This window comes from Struthio camelus, unplaced genomic scaffold (genome assembly GCF_040807025.1).
Source record: "Struthio camelus isolate bStrCam1 unplaced genomic scaffold, bStrCam1.hap1 HAP1_SCAFFOLD_33, whole genome shotgun sequence".
NCBI classification, from domain to species: domain Eukaryota; kingdom Metazoa; phylum Chordata; class Aves; order Struthioniformes; family Struthionidae; genus Struthio; species Struthio camelus.
In genome coordinates, this window is record NW_027182567.1 from 192,850 (window position 1) to 210,573 (window position 17,724).

General features: G+C 61.4%; 1 protein-coding gene across 1 annotated transcript; it reads left to right on the forward strand.

Moving 5' to 3' along the window:
- The first annotated feature begins 7,031 nt into the window (after positions 1-7,031).
- Positions 7,032-16,202, forward strand: LOC138064886 (maestro heat-like repeat-containing protein family member 7). The gene is made up of 15 exons (XM_068929151.1): positions 7,032-7,122; positions 7,544-7,724; positions 8,166-8,275; positions 8,808-8,957; positions 9,163-9,317; positions 9,729-9,876; positions 10,490-10,677; positions 10,766-10,903; positions 11,432-11,546; positions 12,015-12,152; positions 12,651-12,827; positions 13,463-13,618; positions 13,913-14,014; positions 14,375-14,477; positions 15,068-16,202. The coding sequence occupies exons 2-15, from the start codon at positions 7,607-7,609 to the stop codon at positions 15,232-15,234; spliced, it is 1,965 nt and encodes a 654-aa protein (XP_068785252.1). The 5' UTR covers positions 7,032-7,122; positions 7,544-7,606; the 3' UTR covers positions 15,235-16,202.
- Positions 16,203-17,724: the final 1,522 nt, after the last annotated feature.

Below are 17,724 nucleotides of genomic sequence, written 5' to 3' on the forward strand. Positions count from 1 at the left end.
CACATTCTCCTCTATGATGTGCACAAATACTCTACCCCAATATATGTATCCAGCAGGTGTGCTCATAGAAACCAAGGGAGGACTGTTGGAGGAAATTGTAGCCGATTTAGCTTCCGCTTCGCATAAGTCTCACTCTTGCTTAGCATCAGTGCCTAAAGTAGATGAAGCCTGCAGGCCTCAAGGCTGAACTGTCCTTGAACTCCAGAAACATTGCGAAGGATGTGACGTTGCCAGTGCTGTAACTGCCAAACCAGTTAAAACTAGCTGACAAAGATACAAAACTAGCTCATGAGGCTACAAAGTAGACTGCAGGAGACAAGATGGGATGCACGTGGGTTGGGGTTGACCTTGGAGGAGATAAGGGCCTGGGAGAAACAAGGACATGGCATTAATTATTTCTTTGACATGAATTACAAGAATAAATGACAGTACAGGAAGTAACAGCTCGAGCTGGCTGCCTCCACGCAGGGACCCTGAACAAAGACATTCTGGGCTAATCAGACCCTTTGCAGTCTTATTTCCCCACCTGCCAGTGACAGTCTCCTCCAGTCTTCTTTTCTGAGTCACTGGTCTCTCCCCTTCTGACTGGTCTCTCTCTCCTTCGGACAGCTCCTGGCCTACAGCCCAGGCCCTTATCTCCTCCAAGGTCAACCCCAACCCACGTGCATCCCATCTTGTCTCCTGCATCCTATTTTACATCCTCATTAGCTGCTTTTGTAGCCTTAGTAGCTGGTCTTAAATGGTTTTGCAGCTACATTGCCAGCAATGTTTCTCAAGTTCATTCACAGTTCGGCCTTGAGGCCCGCAGGCTTCATCTACTTTAGGCCCTGAGACTAAGCTGAAGCTAAATCAGATACAGTGTCCTTCTCTGACACTTCCCATGGTGGGAGGGTGTCACTTACTTAGCCAACTTCAGACTTCCCACAAATCCAATCCCCACTTAGAAGTATTCTAAGAGAGAAGAGTCACTCTTGCATTGCTGTTCGTTCTCTCATCCATTCCATCTTTCTCCTCCCCCATTGCATTGAGCTTGACACGGTAGGTGGAAAGTCCACTGGACTCCACGGGAAGAACTCCACCTTTGCAGTTCTTTGTTCTTACAGATGTCATCCATTATCAGATTGCATTTCTCTGGGAAAGGGCAAAGGAGCAAGCCACCGCTTCAAACCAGCGATGCTTGCTGCACCAGCTGCAGCTCACCTGCGCAGCACATTCCCTCTACTGCTCATCGTTTCTGCTCCTGGAAGGATGGATTTCCAGCTTTCAGGTGCTTGCAGGAGTCCAGGGCATGCCTTAAAACAAAGGCCAGCCTGTGGCACCCTTTGTGCTGAGATTCATCCAGCTTTCTTGGCAACACCTGTGGTCAGTCACAGCCAGGCTTCTGCCCTCAACCTTCTTCCATTGTGCGGATGTATTGCTTGGCCACAACGCAATAAGCAGAGAGAGTTCCACTTCTTGGAATAGGTGCTAGCATGCCACACTAGAAAGCACAGCGGTGCCTCTGTCAACATCAACACCTACCGGTGGGAAAAGAGCCTTCTAGGCTGAAATCGACTCACGTATGAAGGTCAAAGAACACCAACTCAAGGGTTTGGAAAAGAAAGAGTGCTTTTCTCCTCAAAACAAACAAAAAAAACCCCTCAGTTTTCATACAGTCCTCCCAGAGAAATTGCTCCTTGAGTTCACACGAGGTTAGCTGTTTTGCTTTTGTAAAACACAGGGAAAAGGTTTTAGGTTTTACAACAATTTCTTTTAGACAACGGGCAGGCATCCTTTTCCAGCTCCAACCGTGCCAGCTGAACGGGCCAACATCCTCCTACTTGCAGGAGTGGAGGGCATAATTTCTACGCCGTATAACGTGCTCCAGCCTGAAGCAGTCCAGGCTGCTCACCAGCTCTTTGCCCGACGTCCGTGTGGTTTTCCGCCCACTTGGGAGCCCGGCCACGGCCCCGGGTGCCAGCAGAACTGGCAAGGCCAATAATCTGTGCCGTGCAGAGAAGGGGCCAGGTGCCGGGCGGGAGAACGCTGCCCGGAGGCGGCGGGGCTGCGGGCAGAGCGAGCGGCTCTCTGCAGCCGCCTCTTCTCCACAGAGCGGAGCTGCAGCTTCTGCTTGGCGCCAGCAGCTGCCGCGGGCGGGTGGAGAGCCCGCCCCCCGCCCGGCCAATCGGGGAGCGAGGGGAGGCAGCGAGCGAATGGGTGCCCGGGAGGGGCGGGGTGAGCCGTGAGCGACACGCAGGCCGCCCAACGGCCGCCCGGCGGGCTGTCCCTGCGGCCGCGGCCGGGGCCAGCGTGGCGCAGGGCCCGGCGGCGGCGGCCTGCTGCGTGCCCGGGCGCAGGGCCCGGGCGGGGCCCGTGGGCGAGGGGCGTGCGGCGGGGGCGTCTGCGCCACGGCCGCGCCCCAGCAGCCTGCTGCGCTCCCTGTGCCGGCGCGGGGGGCCCGGCTGGCGCCCCGTCCCTGCCATGGCCCCGCCCCTCCGCCCCTCCGCCCCCGGCCCCGGCCCAGGAGTTGGGTGCTGCCGTGGCCCAAAATGGCGAAGCAGGCAATTCCCCCTGAGCGCAGGAAAGCGCTTTTTCCCCGCGAGGGCGGTTAAGCAGTGGAGCAGGTTCCCCCGAGAGGCTGTGGAGTCTCCGCTGCAGGAGAAGCTGCAAAGCCGCCTGTGCTGGTGTGGGGCAACGTGCTGTAGGTGCCCCTGCTGGAGCGGGGCTGGAGCAGAGCATCTGCAGCGGTGCCTGCCACGCTCAGCTGCCCCAGCACGGCCCGGTCCTGCCCTTCCTCTGCCTGCCGGGGTGGGGCGCGAGGGGGCCCGGCGGGAGCGTGAGGGTGAGCGGCGGGGCTGCAGGGTAGGGGGCTGGTGCGAGGGGGAGGGTGGCTGGGGAAGGGGTTGGGGCTGGCAGTGGGGGTTCGGGCATCTCCCTGGGGTTGGTGCTTGGGGGCTGGTGTTGAGGGCAGGGCTGGGGACGAGAGCTGGCTGCATGGGGTGAGGGGTTGGGTGAGGCGTGGGGCGAGGTTTGGTGGTTGTGCTGCGGGTTTCTGGTGCTTGCTGTGAGTGTTGGCTAGCTTTGTGGGGGAGTGGGCTATGGCAGGGGTGAGGGCTGGGGTGAAGGCTAGCATTTGTTGGCTAGGGCTGAGGATTGGAGATGCCGGTGAGGGCTGGAGCAAGAGTTAGGGAAAGGGGTTGGAGGTCTGGGTTGTGGCTGGAGGGTTAGAGTTTGGGGTGAGGGATGAGAGGAGGGGATTGGGGCAAGAGGTACGGTGGCGTCAGGTTTTGAGGTGGTGCTGGTGGTTAGTGGTGAGCAGGTGAGTGCGGCCAGGCGTGGGCAGCCGGGGATGAAAGAGGAGGGAGCTGGCCATGCGGAGCCGCGCGCGGCCCCTCGAGCTGCCTCGCCCTGCCCTGCCCCAGCTCCCTCCTGCCCGGGGCGGCCGCGCTGCGGCCCTGGAGCCCCTGGCGGTGCCGGCTGCTGCTGCTGGAGCAGCTCGCGCAGCAGAGGTGACCTCAGAGCCGCCCCCGGCGGGGCCATTGTGACCCCCCCCGTTGTGACACCCGCAGCGCTGTCAGGTGCGGGCAGTGTCCGGGCGGACGGCGACGGGAGAGGGCAGGAGTGCGTGGAGCTCGAGGAGGAGCCCCCGAGCGCAGCCGCGTCTTTCCCTGCCGCCCCGGCAGCCCCGCGGAGTCGAGGCGTTTGCCGAGGCCTTGCCAGCTCCTGCTGCGGGTGAGAGCGACGGGGCCGGGCTCGGCAGTGCCACGGGGCTGCGGGGGCCCTCGGCCGTGGCGGGGGCAGGACCTTGCGGCAGGGGCTGAGGCGCAGGAGAGCTGGCTCCAGGGCCGGGACGGGCGCGGGGACCTTTGACTGCGCTGCCCCCACCCCCGTGGGGACCCTCCCCAGCTCTGCATTAAACAAGTGTCCCCCTCCTGCCTCTGCTCCGTGCCGCAGGATGGCGGAGAGACCCCCCAGCCGCCCGCGGGTGGCCTGGGAGCAGGAGTACGGCTGCCCGCGCCGGGCATCCCAGGAGCAGGACAGGGTTGCCGAGGAGAGCAGCTCTGCCTCGAGGCCCTTGGAGGGGTTCGAGTCCCAGGCGTGGCGGAGAGGTGAGTGAGCGGCCCCGTGGGGCTGGGCCGGGCTGGGGTGAGGGCCGGGGAGCGCACCCTGCTCTGCACCGGGCTCCCATCTCCCCAGCACGTGGTGTCGGGGTGCCCGGGGTGGTGGCACAGCGGTGCCCGGATGCCAGGGCCCGCTCGGGGCTTGGGAGCTGGCCCCAGCGCAGCATGCGCCCAGGAGGGAGAGCGCAGATGGACGCAGCTCCTGCTGCCTGGGACGGGCAGCGAGCGGCAGCTCCGTGGCAGGAGGAGGGATGCTGCCCATCTGGCAGCACGTTCCTCAGCCTGGTGCAGTTGAGGTTTGCCCTGCCTGGCTGGCTGCAGCAGGGCAGCCCATGTGCTGGGCACTGTGCAGCCTTGAGCAGCCTGGGGGAGACTGCGTGCCCGGGAGCAGGCCCATGGCTGGCCGGCGGGCAGAGCTCACTGCACGGCTCTCTGCTGCCTGCCCTCCATCTCTGCAGTGCTCCTGGCTCTCTTCCTTTCTCAGGTGCAAGGTTTTCCATCAGCAGCTGGTCCGAGCTGTCCAGAGAGGATGAGGAAGCCTTGGACTTCATCCAGGCCTTTGTGGGTGGCCGAGAACAGGTAAGTGCAGCCGTTTCCATGGGGGCTGTGCCTGGGTCTCCCTGCGGGTCCGCCCATGTCTGCTGGCAGGCTGCTGGGGAGGTGCTGGCTGTGCAGAGCTGCTGCCGTCCGGGGTCCCGCCCAGCACTGCAGCCCCCTGGCTGCTCTGGTCCTGCTGGCCTTTCCTGTCCCCTCTCGCGCTCACTCTGTCTCTCTTCCCCGTCTGTCAGCAAGAGGCGCAGAAGCTGAAGTTTCTAGCGTCCATCGGCACCCTCTGTGGAGGCAGCAGCGCCAAGACCTTGTCCTGGGGCCTGGAGGTGTTCTGCTGCCGACACGAGCTGGCCGAGCATATCGAGGTGAGGGGAGAGGCAGCAGGTGTGAGGACAGGGGCAAGGCCAGCTGGGCCCTGGGTCTGCTGGTGCTGGGTGATGGCAGTTGCCGCGCTGACTGCCGGTTGTGCTGTGCAGGTGCTGCTGGAAGAGGAGCCCTTGGAGCGCCTGGGCACAGCAGTGCGCCAGCAAGCCATGCTTGCTATCACGGCAATGAGGTAGCTAGCAGAGCCCCTGGTTTGGCCAGGACCTGTGCACAGCATGTGCCTGATGGCACCGTCCCTGGCTGGGAGGTGTGCACCATGGTGGGAGGAGGCTGGCGGTGCTGTCTGCTGCGCTTCTGCTCTCCCCTTGCTTGTCAGTAGGCTTGTCAGTAGGGCAGATGGGAGGGCAGAGGGTTGCCTGCTGCAGCTCCCCAGGGCCCCTTGGCTTGTAGTGCAGAAGGGGAGGCAGGTGGTAGAGAAGGGGGGAGGCCTAGCTGCCTGGGCTCTCCTCTGCCCCTGGGCCAGTTCATGGAGGGAGGAGGTGCCTCCCTGCAGGGCTCCCTCACGTGCTCTCTGTAGCAGCCGGGGGACTCCTGCCCCAGCGGCCCACAGCCACCTCCCCAGGGCATCCAGGCACTGCTCCCAGCACCAGTGTCCAACAGGCATCTCTCTCTCTCTCTCTCTCTCTCACTCTCTCTTTGCAGTGCAGTGGAGCCGGTTCTGGAGGGCAAAAAGAGCAGCCTTCTCCATGCCTGCTTCAAGAGTGTCTTCTTGCTTCCTCCAAGAGAAGACATGGAGACCGTGGACATGTCCCTCTACTCCAAGGTAGGCGCTGGGTGAGCTACAGGGAGCCCGCCAGCCCCTCTGGGCTTGCCCCTGGCTCCGCTGTGCTGAGAGGTGACTGTCAGCTCCAAGGCTGGGCAGGATCTCAGCTTTGTTTTCCCACCCTCCTGCCTTCATGCCCTTCCCGTGGGCTGGGCCATGGGCAGTGCCCAGGGGCTGGTCCGTGCACAGCAGGTCTCCTGCCCTGAGGCCTCTCGTTGGCCCGTGCAGGGCAGCGGGTGTCCTCGCTGGGCAGCAGGGGTTCAACTGAGTCTGCTGTGGGTCAGAGGCAGTGGGGAAGGAATGCCACAGCCCCCTGTCCTCCTTGCAGACCCTCGATGCCATGGACAACATGTTGGAGGTGCTGGTGCTCAAGTCGGCCACTTCCAGCCTCCTGGAGCTGCAGAAGATCTTGCAGGTGTGGCATTTGCAAAGAGTGGGCTGCATTGGGCCTGTTCCTCAGCCCAGAGGGAAGTGACACCCTCGAGTGGACATTCCCCCCCCCGAGTGCCATGTACAGGCAGCACGCTGCAGGCAGGGGGCGTTTCTCGCTTGGGTGAGCGGAGGTTCCCCACTGGGCTCTTCTGTGAGCCCAGTGTCCCCTGGCTACAGCCCAAGTCCCTTCCCACCCCAAACATCCTCCAGGCTCTTGGGAACACCTTGCCCCCATGAGCACTCCTGGGCCACCTCTGCCCCCAAAGCTCTCCTTGCACCAAAGCAGTGGGAGGAATGTCACCCTTCTTCTCTAGGCACTGCACTGATGGCAGCTGGTGCTGCTGTCCCCCCGCCTCCGCGTGCCTTGTGCTTTCCTTGCCAGATCGGAATGGGGCAGAGACCCACTGGGAGCTGCCCGTCCTGCAAGGGGAGCCGAGCCTGGAAGCTTGGTTCTTCTGCCATGCCAGGAGGCCGGAGGCCAGGCTGCCCACTGCAGACCCCTAGGGAAGGTGTGGCCTGAAAGGCCTGCCATCCTGAAGAGGGCACCCGGGGCCATGTGCATGGCCAGGAGCAGAGGCTGGGAGGGGGCTTGGGTGTGGCTGGCTGCCTGAGGGCAAGGTGGGCCTTGCAGGCTGGGGCCTGTAGGGGCAGGAAGGCCATTCCAGGCTTGGCTCTAGCTCCGAGGAAGCCTTGGTGCACTGTAGGACTGCAGGCAGGCGCTTAGCAGAGCTGCTTCTGCTGGAGTGGGCGTCAGCTCCCCGGGCAGAGCAGTAGCCTTTCTCCTTGCAGATGCTGCTGCCCTTCACCAAGACGGAGAGAGCAGCTGTGCGTGAGAGGGCCGTGGGGAGGATTGGGAGGCTGAGCAAGTTGCTGGCCAACTATTCCTCGCTGGAGGTAAGGAGCCAAGCACCGTGCAGCCCCCGCTTTGGCCCTTTGCAGCAGCCCAGAGCACAGTGCAGCTCAGGGGGTCCCTCGGAGGGAAGCGTGGGCACAGGTTAAGGCACTGAGCAAGGCTCTGCCCTGAAGCAAAGCTCTTTGGCCCTCTCTCCATGGGCTTTTCTCTGCAGTCCCTTTGTCGCAGGAGCCAGCTGTGCCCCCAGCCCTGTGCAGGGGAGCAGTGCGCGCGGAGCATGATGTGAGCCGCAGCCTGGCAGTGCTGCCTTTGCTGGGCTGCTGCTTTGGGAGGCAAGGCCTGCAGGGCCCTCGAGAGCTTTGGCTCCGCTGGGATCCATGCCTGGGCAGAGTCTTGGCTTCAGGGCTTTGGTGGCGACTGCCTCCCGTCAGCCCTTCTACCTGTCCCACCCGCCTTGCCCAGGTGTGGCACCCCTTTGGAGGAGTGGATGAGAGCCCTGCCTGCTATGGGAAGATCCCCGTGCCGATGCTGGGACAGCTGGTGGGCTGTCTCATCCTTTGCTGTGCTTACGAGGACGCGGAGACCAAGGGCGGGGCCTTGGATGCTCTTCATTGCCTCTTCAGATTCGTCGTGCAGCGAAAACGTAAGAGAAGCTGTGCTGGGCTGTGTGCTTCTGCACGCGGCCACGCTGGCAAGGCCGGGGAAGGCATCGCACTGCCTCGGCCCCTCTGCTCAGTGAGGCAAAGGAGCAGGAGGCGCGGCTGATGTAGGAGCAGGGGAGCGGGCTGTTAGTACCTGTCCTGGATACCACTGGCCTGGAAAACGCTCAGCAGCCCCTGCTCAGAGGCTACGGCTTGTGTCGGGCTTCGCACCGGAAAGCCCGTGAGGCTTTTGGTACCCTTTGAAGCAGTTGCCCTTCTCTGCCCTGGAATGGGCCCCGACCCTCCCTGGGAATCCTGCTCCCCATCCATTCCTGGCATGCCCTTTGTCTCTGCCAGGCTGGTTTCTCTCTGACGCCATGAGTCTGCCACCTGCAGCTCTGCATGACTCCTGCTGACCGCTGTGTCTTTCTGCTGCTGTTCAGGCCGGGCGATGCTGCAGGATGATCCAGAGTATGTGGAGCCCCAGAAGGAGAGGGAAGCCGACAATGAGCTCTGCCTTTCGTGGACGAGCAACATGAGCGTGATCATGAGGGTGAGGAGCACTTCCCTTGCTGGGACTGTTGGCCATGGGGTCCTGAGGAGACGTGGATGAGCAAAGGGATGCCTAACGAGTGGGGCTGAGGGGGCCTTGGGGTTGATGCAGAGGTGGTGGTGGAGAAGGAAGCAGCTCTGAGTGGCACCTAGAGTACTGGTTGCTGCCTGGTAGCAGCCCTGCTCTCACTGCTGTGTCTCCCGCTGTCCCTGAGCGGGGGGACTAGCCAGAGGCTTGGCTCCAAGAGTCCCAGCAGCAGCTGCAGCCTGCTGGCCACCGGCAAGCTAGGGTTGCCTGCAGAGCCAGTGCACTGTGAGCCTGCTCCCGAGCATCCTGCCTTGCCCTGGTGGCCCTCTGGCCACATGCCCCATGCTGCTGCTACCCAGCACAGCGCGTGCTCCTGGCTCTCCTGGGCCACGGTGCCAGCACTGCCCCGCACCTCTCTCCAGAGCCACATCCGCTGCTTAGCTAAGCAGCAGTAGTGCGGCACGCAGCGTGACATTTCTTCTCTCCTGGGTCCTTTCTGCCCCAGCTGTTTGTGAAAAACCTGCAGCCTTCCGAAAGGACAGACGTCATTGTCACAGCCATCGAGGGCATGAGGAACTGCAGCACCTACAATACGGAGGTGGCTTCCCACATGCTGACCATGTTCCTGCTGGACGCTTTCTCTGTGCTGGAAGATGTAAGGAGCCTGGGGCTGGCGTGCATGGGGCTCGACCCTCTGGGGCGCTGTTTCCCCGCCGAGAGCCAGTGTTCTTGGGCAGCGGAGCCCCTTGGAAGGCAGCAAGGAGCGGTGGGAGTGGTGGAGAGGGAAGGAGAAGTGAGTGGGAGCTGGGGTATTGGCTGCTCTCTGGGAGCAGCCTCACCGTCCGCCTTGTGTCTTCCAGGTGCCACGCATCATAAGGTGCCTCTACAGGAACGTCAAGTATGTGAGGGAGCTGTCGGCCCGGGTCACCCTAAACAAGACCCTTTGCCAGCTGGCCTGCTTGGAGCCCAGCGAGGTGACCGTGAGCCTGCTGTACTGCTCGCCACTGTGCAACAGGTATGGGGCCCGTCAGCCTGGACGGGCTCCAGTGGCTCATTGGCCATGGGGAGAAGGGCCCAAAGAGGGCCAGAGGCAAGCAGATGGCCAGCACACGGCTGAGGGGCAGGGCCCTGTGTCTCGCCCACCGTTTCCCAGCCCTGGTGCCTCAAGCAGGCCTTGAGGAGCCAGAGCTGAGCAAGTGTCCCTGCCTTGAGCCGCAGAGCGCAGCGGCTCTGCACGCTCCCTGCCGCGCAAGGGGCTTCAGCTTGGTCATGTGCTGCCTGCCTGGGCAGGACCCTCTTGGGGCTGCCAGGGAGGAGGGGGTGGGCAGGGGCAGGGCTGGCACACAGCTGGGGACCTCCAGGGCTGGCCCAGGCTACGGTGCTGCGGCCAAGGAAGTGCCACTGACAAGGCGCTCTGGGCCTGCAGCACTGCCGTGAGCATGTGGAAGGTGCTGATGGATAAGCCGATGCTTGCGCCGGACATGCTGCGGGAGCTGCTGAGCTTGCTGGAGGAGCGGCCACTGCGCAAGCAGTCCAGCTCCGACAGGGACAACAACTGCATCCTTCCGCTGGCCGTGAGTTAGGGGACGAGGCCTCCCGTGCCCCCAGGCTGGTGCCTGCCTCCCTGGGCCCCCTCCCCCTCTCCGCTGCCCGTGTGCCCCCAAGCAGGGACCTCTCCTGGGCCCATGGCTACAACATGGCCAGCGCCAGGCCTCCGACTGTGCCAGCACACAGGGCTGCCAAGTGCTGCCTGGCCTCTCTGCACACCAACAGCCAGGCTGGCCATGCCCAGGAAATCTCCATCCGACGCTGTCCCTGCATCCGCCGACCTCGCTCAGCAGGCTGGAAAGCCAGGGTCGGGTTGGGGGCAAGGTGAGGGGCAGGAGTAGGGCTCCTGAAAAACCTGGGCAGGCAGCACGGCCTGGGACAGGGAGCCTGGCCGAGCGTGCACGCTACACGAAGCCTGCCGAGGTGATGGTCATGCTGAGGCAGGAAGGCTCACTGTGTACAACCAGGAGCTGAGGCCCAAGAGCCTGCGGGCGCTGGCCCTGGTCAGGCAGCCAGGCTGAGGCCTCCACCTGCATTTCCCATGCTCCAAGGCTGTGCTCGAGCCTCCCACCTGGAGGGCTGTGGAAGCATGCCGGGGACTGCTCGGGAGTGAGAGGTGTGACTGGGTGTTTTCTGCAGGCAACGAGGGCACTGTGTGAGATCATCCGGGAGCCCGTCTGCCCAGAGGCGGTGAAGGCGTTTTTCCCCCAGCTCTTCCTGGCGCTGCTCTTGCAGATGGTCTTCACAGCAGAGTTCAGCCACCAGGAAGCAAATATCTTCTTGAGGGAATGCCAACGGGATGAGTCCCGTCCCACCAGCCACGTCAGGTGCTCGATCCCGCTCGCCCTGTCTCTGCACTGCACCTGGAGGCAGGGCCAGGCTGCCAGTGTGACCTGGGCTTTGCTCTGCATGCAGGTGCGCCGTGCAGGCCATGAAAAGTCTGCTGCGCTGCGCCCACTATGAGACCGTAGCCGTGGCTGTTGAGAGGAAGGGCGGCTGGGACCTATTTCTGCATGCGGACACCTCCCAGAAGGGAGTGGTGGTGCTGGCCAGGTAGAGCCCTTTCCGGCCTGCTCTGGCCCAGCACCTCTTCCCTGGCTGTGGGGTGTGCCACCCCATGTGCTTCTTGGTGGGGCAGGGGGAACGCCACTTCTCCAAGAAAGAGGCTGCAGCCTCAGCCCTTGTGGCAAGGGCTCGCCCAGCAGAAGGGCCCTGGGAGCTGCCATGCTGCCCAGCTTGGAGAGCTGCTGGGGGAGCAGGTGGTGTTAGGAGCTGTGGGAGAGGGTCATGTGCAGGAGAACCTGGGGAGGGCCCAGGGGCACAGGAATCCAAAGCGGGCAGGAGAGGGGATGTGTGGGCAGGCCATGCCGCCTGGGCAGGAAGGCTGTTTCTCCGGTCTCCCACCAAAAGGAACGTAATGATGCCTGACGCTGACTTTCTAATGGCAAGGTGTGGTAGGGCAAGAGCAGTGCTCCATGAGCAAATGCCGCTGGCTGCAGGAGCTGCGTGCCAAGCAGAGCGATGCCAGAGGAGGTTTGCCTGCTCGGCTGAGGCCCAACACTGCCTTCTTGCCTCTGACAGAGCAATGAGGGGGGCTGCCAGTCACCTGCGTCGCTGGATCTTCCGCCAGCTGGCAAGGCTGCTGAGGAGGGAGGACCAGTTTCATCAGCTGCCCGTCATGGCTTTCTTTGTCGAGGTGGGCCTCATGGCAAGCAGTGCCTCTCTGGAGGGGCCTCTAAATGCTGTGCTCGCTTGTGCACATGCGTGTGGGGTGATGCTGGTGAATGGAGCTGGGGCAATGCATACGCTCCTGTTAGTAGCCCCGGCCTTGGCTCGTTTCTGCTGGGCGACCACTCGTAAGCACTTGTATTTCGTGCCTGCTTTGTGGCAGCTCTCTGTGTTCAATTGCTCCTCCAAGGGATGAGAACAAGAGGCTGCGGAGGGTTCAGGGGACGGGAGGAGGAGGCGAGCAGTGTGTGCAGTGTGCCGTGAGGCGCAGGGCTGGGAGCAGGGCCCAGGGGTGTCTGCACAATGCCTGCTGTGTTTGGGCTGAGCTTTGTGAGGGCCTGGTGCCCTTGCCGTGGATGGTGGGTGGGACGGAGAGCTGCACGCTGCGGGCAGTGCTGCCGGCTGTGCCAGTCTTTCAGTGCTGTGCCCATTTCAGCTGCTGGAATGCCCTGACCTTGCCGACATGGATGAGGAGGTCCTGCCACTCGTCCAGGGTTATGCGCAGAGTGAGAGCCTGGAGATGCGCAGACTGGCGTTCAGAGGCCTCGTGGCCCTGTTGAATAGACCCAAGATGGTGAGGAGGGGGGCAGGCGGGTGAAGCCATGCTGGCAGCCTGGGGCTTGACAGGAGACACTGGGTCAGAGAGTGGCTTGGACTTGGCTGGCAATCCGGAGGTGTGGTAGCTGCTCCCAAGTCTCCGCTGCCCCATTCATCTGCCCCGAGTGTCATGCCAGGCCCTTGGCCGTGCTGCACAAGGAGAAAGGCACCAGTGCCCAGCGGGAAGATCTGGGAGAGGGACAATGAGCACAGGGCCGGGCTAAGGCAGCCAGGTGCTCCTGGGCCTTGAGGCAGCAGCTTTGCTCCCTACAGAGGCCAGTGCATGCTGAGGGCCCCCTTGGAGATCTGTGCCCTGCACTGCAGCCTCTGTGCCCAAGGCCTGCGTGTGTGCAGAGCCCTGGCCCTGGCCACTGAGCCCTAATGGGAAAAGAGCAGGCAGAGCACTTTTGGGCGGGCGGTGGGGGGGGGGGGTCTGGCCTTGCTTCCCACAAAGAAAGTTGTGTGTTTCCCACAGAAAAGGAGAATGCAGAGCCTGCTCCCAGACAGCATGGAGTGGCTGCAGGATGCTTGCAGGGAAGTGCGTGTGGGAAGCCTGATGCTGCTGAGAAACATCCTCAGCTACCTGGAACAGAAGGGCTCCAACCCGATTGTTCTGCAGCTGGCCGAGAAGCTTCTGCCTCGCTTTGATGACGTAAGGCTGATGGGAGAGCCGGGGCTCTGCTGGTGTGTCCGGGGGGTCCGTATGCGTGGTCTGGGTGCTGTGTGCCCCTCTGCATACGTGCCTGTTGGCACGTCCCCGCACAGGCCCTGCTGTATGTCAGGAAACCTTTTGCCCTGTGGTTCTCAGCCCATGCCCTGTGCTGGCCTTGGTGTCCAGGGCTGTGGGAGTAGAGCAAACCAGCCCCCTGTCTGCTCTCGGCTGCTGCGTCTCGTGCTTGACTGCGTGCGGCGCTTGCCGTGGCCTGGGGCAGCGATGAGCAGAGAGGTAGGAGCAGGCTAGAGAGCGAGGGAGAGGCCGTGCCGCGGGGCTGTCCCTTTCTGTCCTCTTGTTGTGTGCGGGGGCCCTGATGGAGGCCTCGGGAAATCCAAGAAGCTCCCTCCAGAGGGAGCGGGAGACAGAGCCCAGGGAGGCTTGTCGTGCTGCTGCCGACAACCCTCATTGTCCAGGCTGCCTCAGCAGAGGCTTGTCCTCAGCTCCGACCTCTGGCCGGGCTGGGGGACAGTTGTGCCCGGAGAGGACGAGGCCTTGCAACGGCAAACGCTCTTGTCGGGCCCCGTTCCTGGAGTCGTTGCTGAGGCCTCCCCTCCTCTCCTCCCTGCCTGCAGGAAGACAGCAGAGTGCGAGAGCTCTCCATGCTCCTCTTCAAAGACCTGCTGGAGATTGTGGTGGGGAAGAACAAACGGAACCTGAAGCAGCATGCACAGAGGAGCCTGGTGCCGCTCTTCCTCCACATGAGTGACAAGGTGCAGAGAGTGGCCCAGGTAGGGAGCAGTGTTTTGGGGAAGCAATGCTGACATGCCGTGGGTGGAGGTGAGCAGCAAGGCAAGGGCTGCTGCCAAGTGTGCCTTGGAACGCATGGCAGCATGAGGTGCAGCTTCCTGTGTGCCGAAGGACAAGGCAGAGCTGCCTCTGCCTTCAGGGAGGGCCAGACCTAGTGGCACGCTGCGTCGTGCCATTTGGGGCTGGGAAAGGCTGGGAGCCTTGCCAAGACGAGGGGGACCCAGGGTGTCCTGCCGTGGCTGCGGTGGCATCTCCTGGTCTCTGTTGCTCTGCAGGCCTCTCAGGAAGCCCTGGTGAGCGCTGCACAGTTCCTCAAGTGGGAGGAGCTCAAGCAGCTGGCCAGAAGAGCGGAGACGTGGAAGATCGGGGAGTGCGTGGTAAGGACGTGGCCAAAGCCCCCGGGGCCGCGGCGGGATGAGGCCTGCCGCCATGGCCAGTGGGCAGGGTGCACAGCTGTGCCCCTCACGCACTGCTGCAGCCCAGAGCCCTCTACTCTAAGTGCCCGCTGGGGTGCTGAAGGGGCCCCTGGCCTGGCTGGGCCTTGGCAGAAGCATGGCGGGGATCTCAGCACCCGCAGGCCCCGCTCTGCCCTCTGCTCCCTCTGAACCTGTCTACCAGCCAGCTTCTAGCTGGGAGGCGTGGACAGGAAGGAAGAGGAGGCCGGAGCTGGGAGGAGGGACAGGCCTGGCCTTCTGGGGAGGCTCGGTGCCAACCCCCTGTCCTTGTGCTGTCTGCAGCTGCTGAGGGACAGGAGCAGAGCGGAGCAACACCTGCGCCAGAGCCTGCCATACCTGGAGAACCCGGACGCATCCTTGCGGGAGGCAGCTGTGAGGTTCATTGGTGAGCCACAAGCCCAGGGCCATGCCTGCCCACCCAGACGGGCACACAGGAGGGTCTTCAGTCCCTCCCACCGTCCCTGGGTCCTGCACCGTGGGGACGGGGCTGGGGCCAGCCTTGCCCAAGGGGAGCAGGCTGCATGGCCAAGCTGGCAAGGCCAGATGGGAGCTGTGCTGCTGGGGGCTTGCTGGGGAGTATGAGGGGTGAGCGGAGGTGTTTGCCTAGGGCTCATCGGGCAGCAAGTGAAGAAGCGGAGGAAGGAGAAGGTGCAGGAGCTGTGCACTGGTGAGTGAGAGCAGCGCTGTGTCAGGCAGCCCTGGCAGGGAGGAGGGAGGAGGCTGGGAAGTGAGCTGCAGTTCACTGGCCTGCCCCAGGTGAGGAAGGCTCTGTGTCCCTATGTGGGGGAGAGCAGGGGGTATTTGGGGCGCATCTGGGGCTTGGCCGACTTGCAAGTGCCAGCTGATCCATTTGTCCTACCTGCTGCCTCCTCCGCATGGGAAGAGCTGAGTGGGGCTGGCCCTGCCTGGGGGGGGATTCCTGGGATCTCTGCAAAGGTGGGAGTCTGTTCTCAGCTCGGTGCCTTTCTCTCGCAGCCCTCCAGCCCCTGGAAAATGATGCGGAACCTTTAGTCCGTTGCCTGGTGTCACAGACCATCATGAACCTGAGGGTGCCAAGGAGAACATCAAGATTCCACCTCGGAGCACTGTGTCCCTGGCTCCCGAGAGCGTGGGCGAGGTGGCACCCTCCCGCCAGGACGTGACTCTGTTTGAGCAGAGCTGACGCAGCTGTGCCAATGCCATGGTGCTGCACACCACGGACACACGCAAGTGTGCTGGAAGGTCTGGCTCATTGCTGGCATCTCCCGCAGCCCCAGGACAGCTCGACTCCTCAAGCACAGCCCCTGTTGTGCTACCGCTTCATGGCTTTGTTGGGCTTCCCGCAAAGATACAGCCCCGTTTCCTCAGCCGGAGTGAGTGTTCTTTTTTTAGGGAGCCAAAGGCAAGGGGCAAAACTTGCTGCCTGCATGAATCTGGCTTGTCCTGGGGGGGACGGGGTGTCCACTCGTTCCAATATGCCAGGCCAGCGTAGAGCGGCCTGACACACTTTGGTTTTGCTGCAAAGCGTCAACTGCTCTGCTGGCCCACAATAGCCAAGGGAAAGGGGGAGAAAAGCTTTGGCCTCCCCTGCCCTCTCCAGTCACCCCAGGGCAAGAGCAGGCCCCTGCTGTCTTCAGGGCTTGCATCTCAGGTGGAAGGGCAGAGCTGGGGTATGACATGCAGTTCTGTTTCTATCGCCACTGCCTACCCTGCGCATGCAGGCCTCAAGGCCGAACCGTCCATGAACTCCAGAATCATTGCTGAGCATGTAACGGCCAAACCCATTAAAAGCAGCTAATAAAGATACACAGCTGGCTCATGGGGCTAAAAAGTAGACTGCAGGGGACAAGATGGGATGCACCTGGGTTGGGGTTGACCTCGGAGGAGATAAGGGACTGTGGGAAACAAGGACGTGGCAACCAGTGTGGGCTGAAGGCCAAGACCAACCAGAAGGAGAGTAAAGAAGACTCAGTAAAGAAGATTGGGGGAGACCTTCCCTGGCAGGTGGGAAATAAAACTGTAAAGGGTCTAATTAGGCCAGAATTCCTTTGTTCAAGGTCCCTCCCTGGAGGCACCCAGCTCCAGCAGTTACTATGCTGCACCATCATTTAAAGAAATAAAATTTTGCTGCTAGATGTGCGTGAGGCTCTGCTTCTTGGAAACCTAGGATCAAAGTGTTTGCACAGCACTTTGGCACCCCAGATGGCAGTGTAGCCAACCACCATTGGACCCTCTTGGCTCCAAACATCCAAATTTAGAAAAGGAAGAGGAAAAAAAGGAGAAAAAAGCCGTTACAGTCAAATCGATCCCTAGCTAGTTAGCTGTCCCTTTATGTCAGGATGATTGTCCATCTTACAATTAATGTGGGGGTTAACCCAAGGAAGGATCCTTCGATTCTAAGAAATGTGCTCTGCTACAGCTTATATTGGAAGATGAAAAGCCTCACTGAATGGATTATTGGTATGTGTGGGATAATTGGATGTGGGACCGGCGAGATCCAAGGAGGACAAACGGCACCCTCTGTAAAACTACTCTTGCTGCAGCAGATATAGGTGTCCCAAATAACGCCCCAGGAGCTACTGCTCCGCCTTACACTCCTCCGGTGGTGCCTCCTGAAGATCTGTCTATCTGTCCCTCTCCTCCTCTTACTCAGACTTCCCCTCCTCCCGTGGCAGGACTCCATCCTATGGTTGCTAATGTTTTACCTAATGCAGCAGCATTACAACCGAGTGCAGCGGTTGGGGGAGCTAACCCCCCTCACGTGGTACTGCATGTATTTACTGGCCAACCCTGGAGTCCGAGTGATTGAGCATTGTGGGCAAGCAAAATGCCCAGGTTGAGGGAGGATGCGGAAAGGAGCGCTCAGCTGTTTTCTAATATATATGCACTGGGTATAATCCAAACTGGCGGGATACCCAAGTACTCTTGAGAGAGTTGTTCTGACCAAACTGGCGGGATACCCAAGTACTCTTGAGAGAGTTGTTCTGACCAAACGAGCGAGATGATAAAATAGTTAATAAAGAGGCAAAGTTTGTACAACAGACTGGGGGAAACACAAATCGTTAGCCAGCAAACGATCCAAATTGGGATTACAATAACGCAGGGGACAGAGTCGCTTGCCAGACAGGACTCCGGAACTCGGTAGAAGCTATTAGAGCATGTAGCAAACTAGGAGTGGATTGGACTAGAGTGCAGGAGCGTAGACAGAGCTTGGACAAAGAGGCCAGGGATTTTGGGGGACGACTAGGGCAAGCCTTGTTGAACTATGGGGGAAGGACTTTCCAGAATTGGAATGATGCACTAGCCATTAGTGTCTTTGTCCATCAGGCCGCTCCGGATAGCCCAAAAGAGTTGAAGGAGCACATGCCAGGGTGGCAAGGAGAAACTTCACAAAGGATTTTAAGCGTGGCAGTATTGGTCTATGACGGGAGAGAGGAGAAACAGCAAGGGAAGCAAGCAAAGGAACGGAAGAAGGAAAACCAAGAAGAGGCTAATCTCTTAGCAGCAGCTTCAGGACGGAACTTGCAAATTAGAGGAAGGGGTAGAGGAAGAGACAGAGGAGGCCGAGGAAGGCTAGGGCAATGCCAAGGGCAAGGACGAGAAGGGGACAGGAGAAGACGGGGAGACAGTGAGGGACCGGAATGTTATTTCTG

Bases quoted from the DNA above. Each gene is read 5' to 3' on its own strand.
- LOC138064886 (XM_068929151.1), top strand. From the start codon at position 7,607: ATGCTGGGACAGCTGGTGGGCTGTCTCATCCTTTGCTGTGCTTACGAG. The intron at 10,904-11,431 runs GTAGAGCCCTTT...TGCCTCTGACAG, and splicing joins GGAGTGGTGGTGCTGGCCAG to AGCAATGAGGGGGGCTGCCA. The intron at 14,015-14,374 runs GTAAGGACGTGG...TGCTGTCTGCAG, and splicing joins GGAAGATCGGGGAGTGCGTG to CTGCTGAGGGACAGGAGCAG.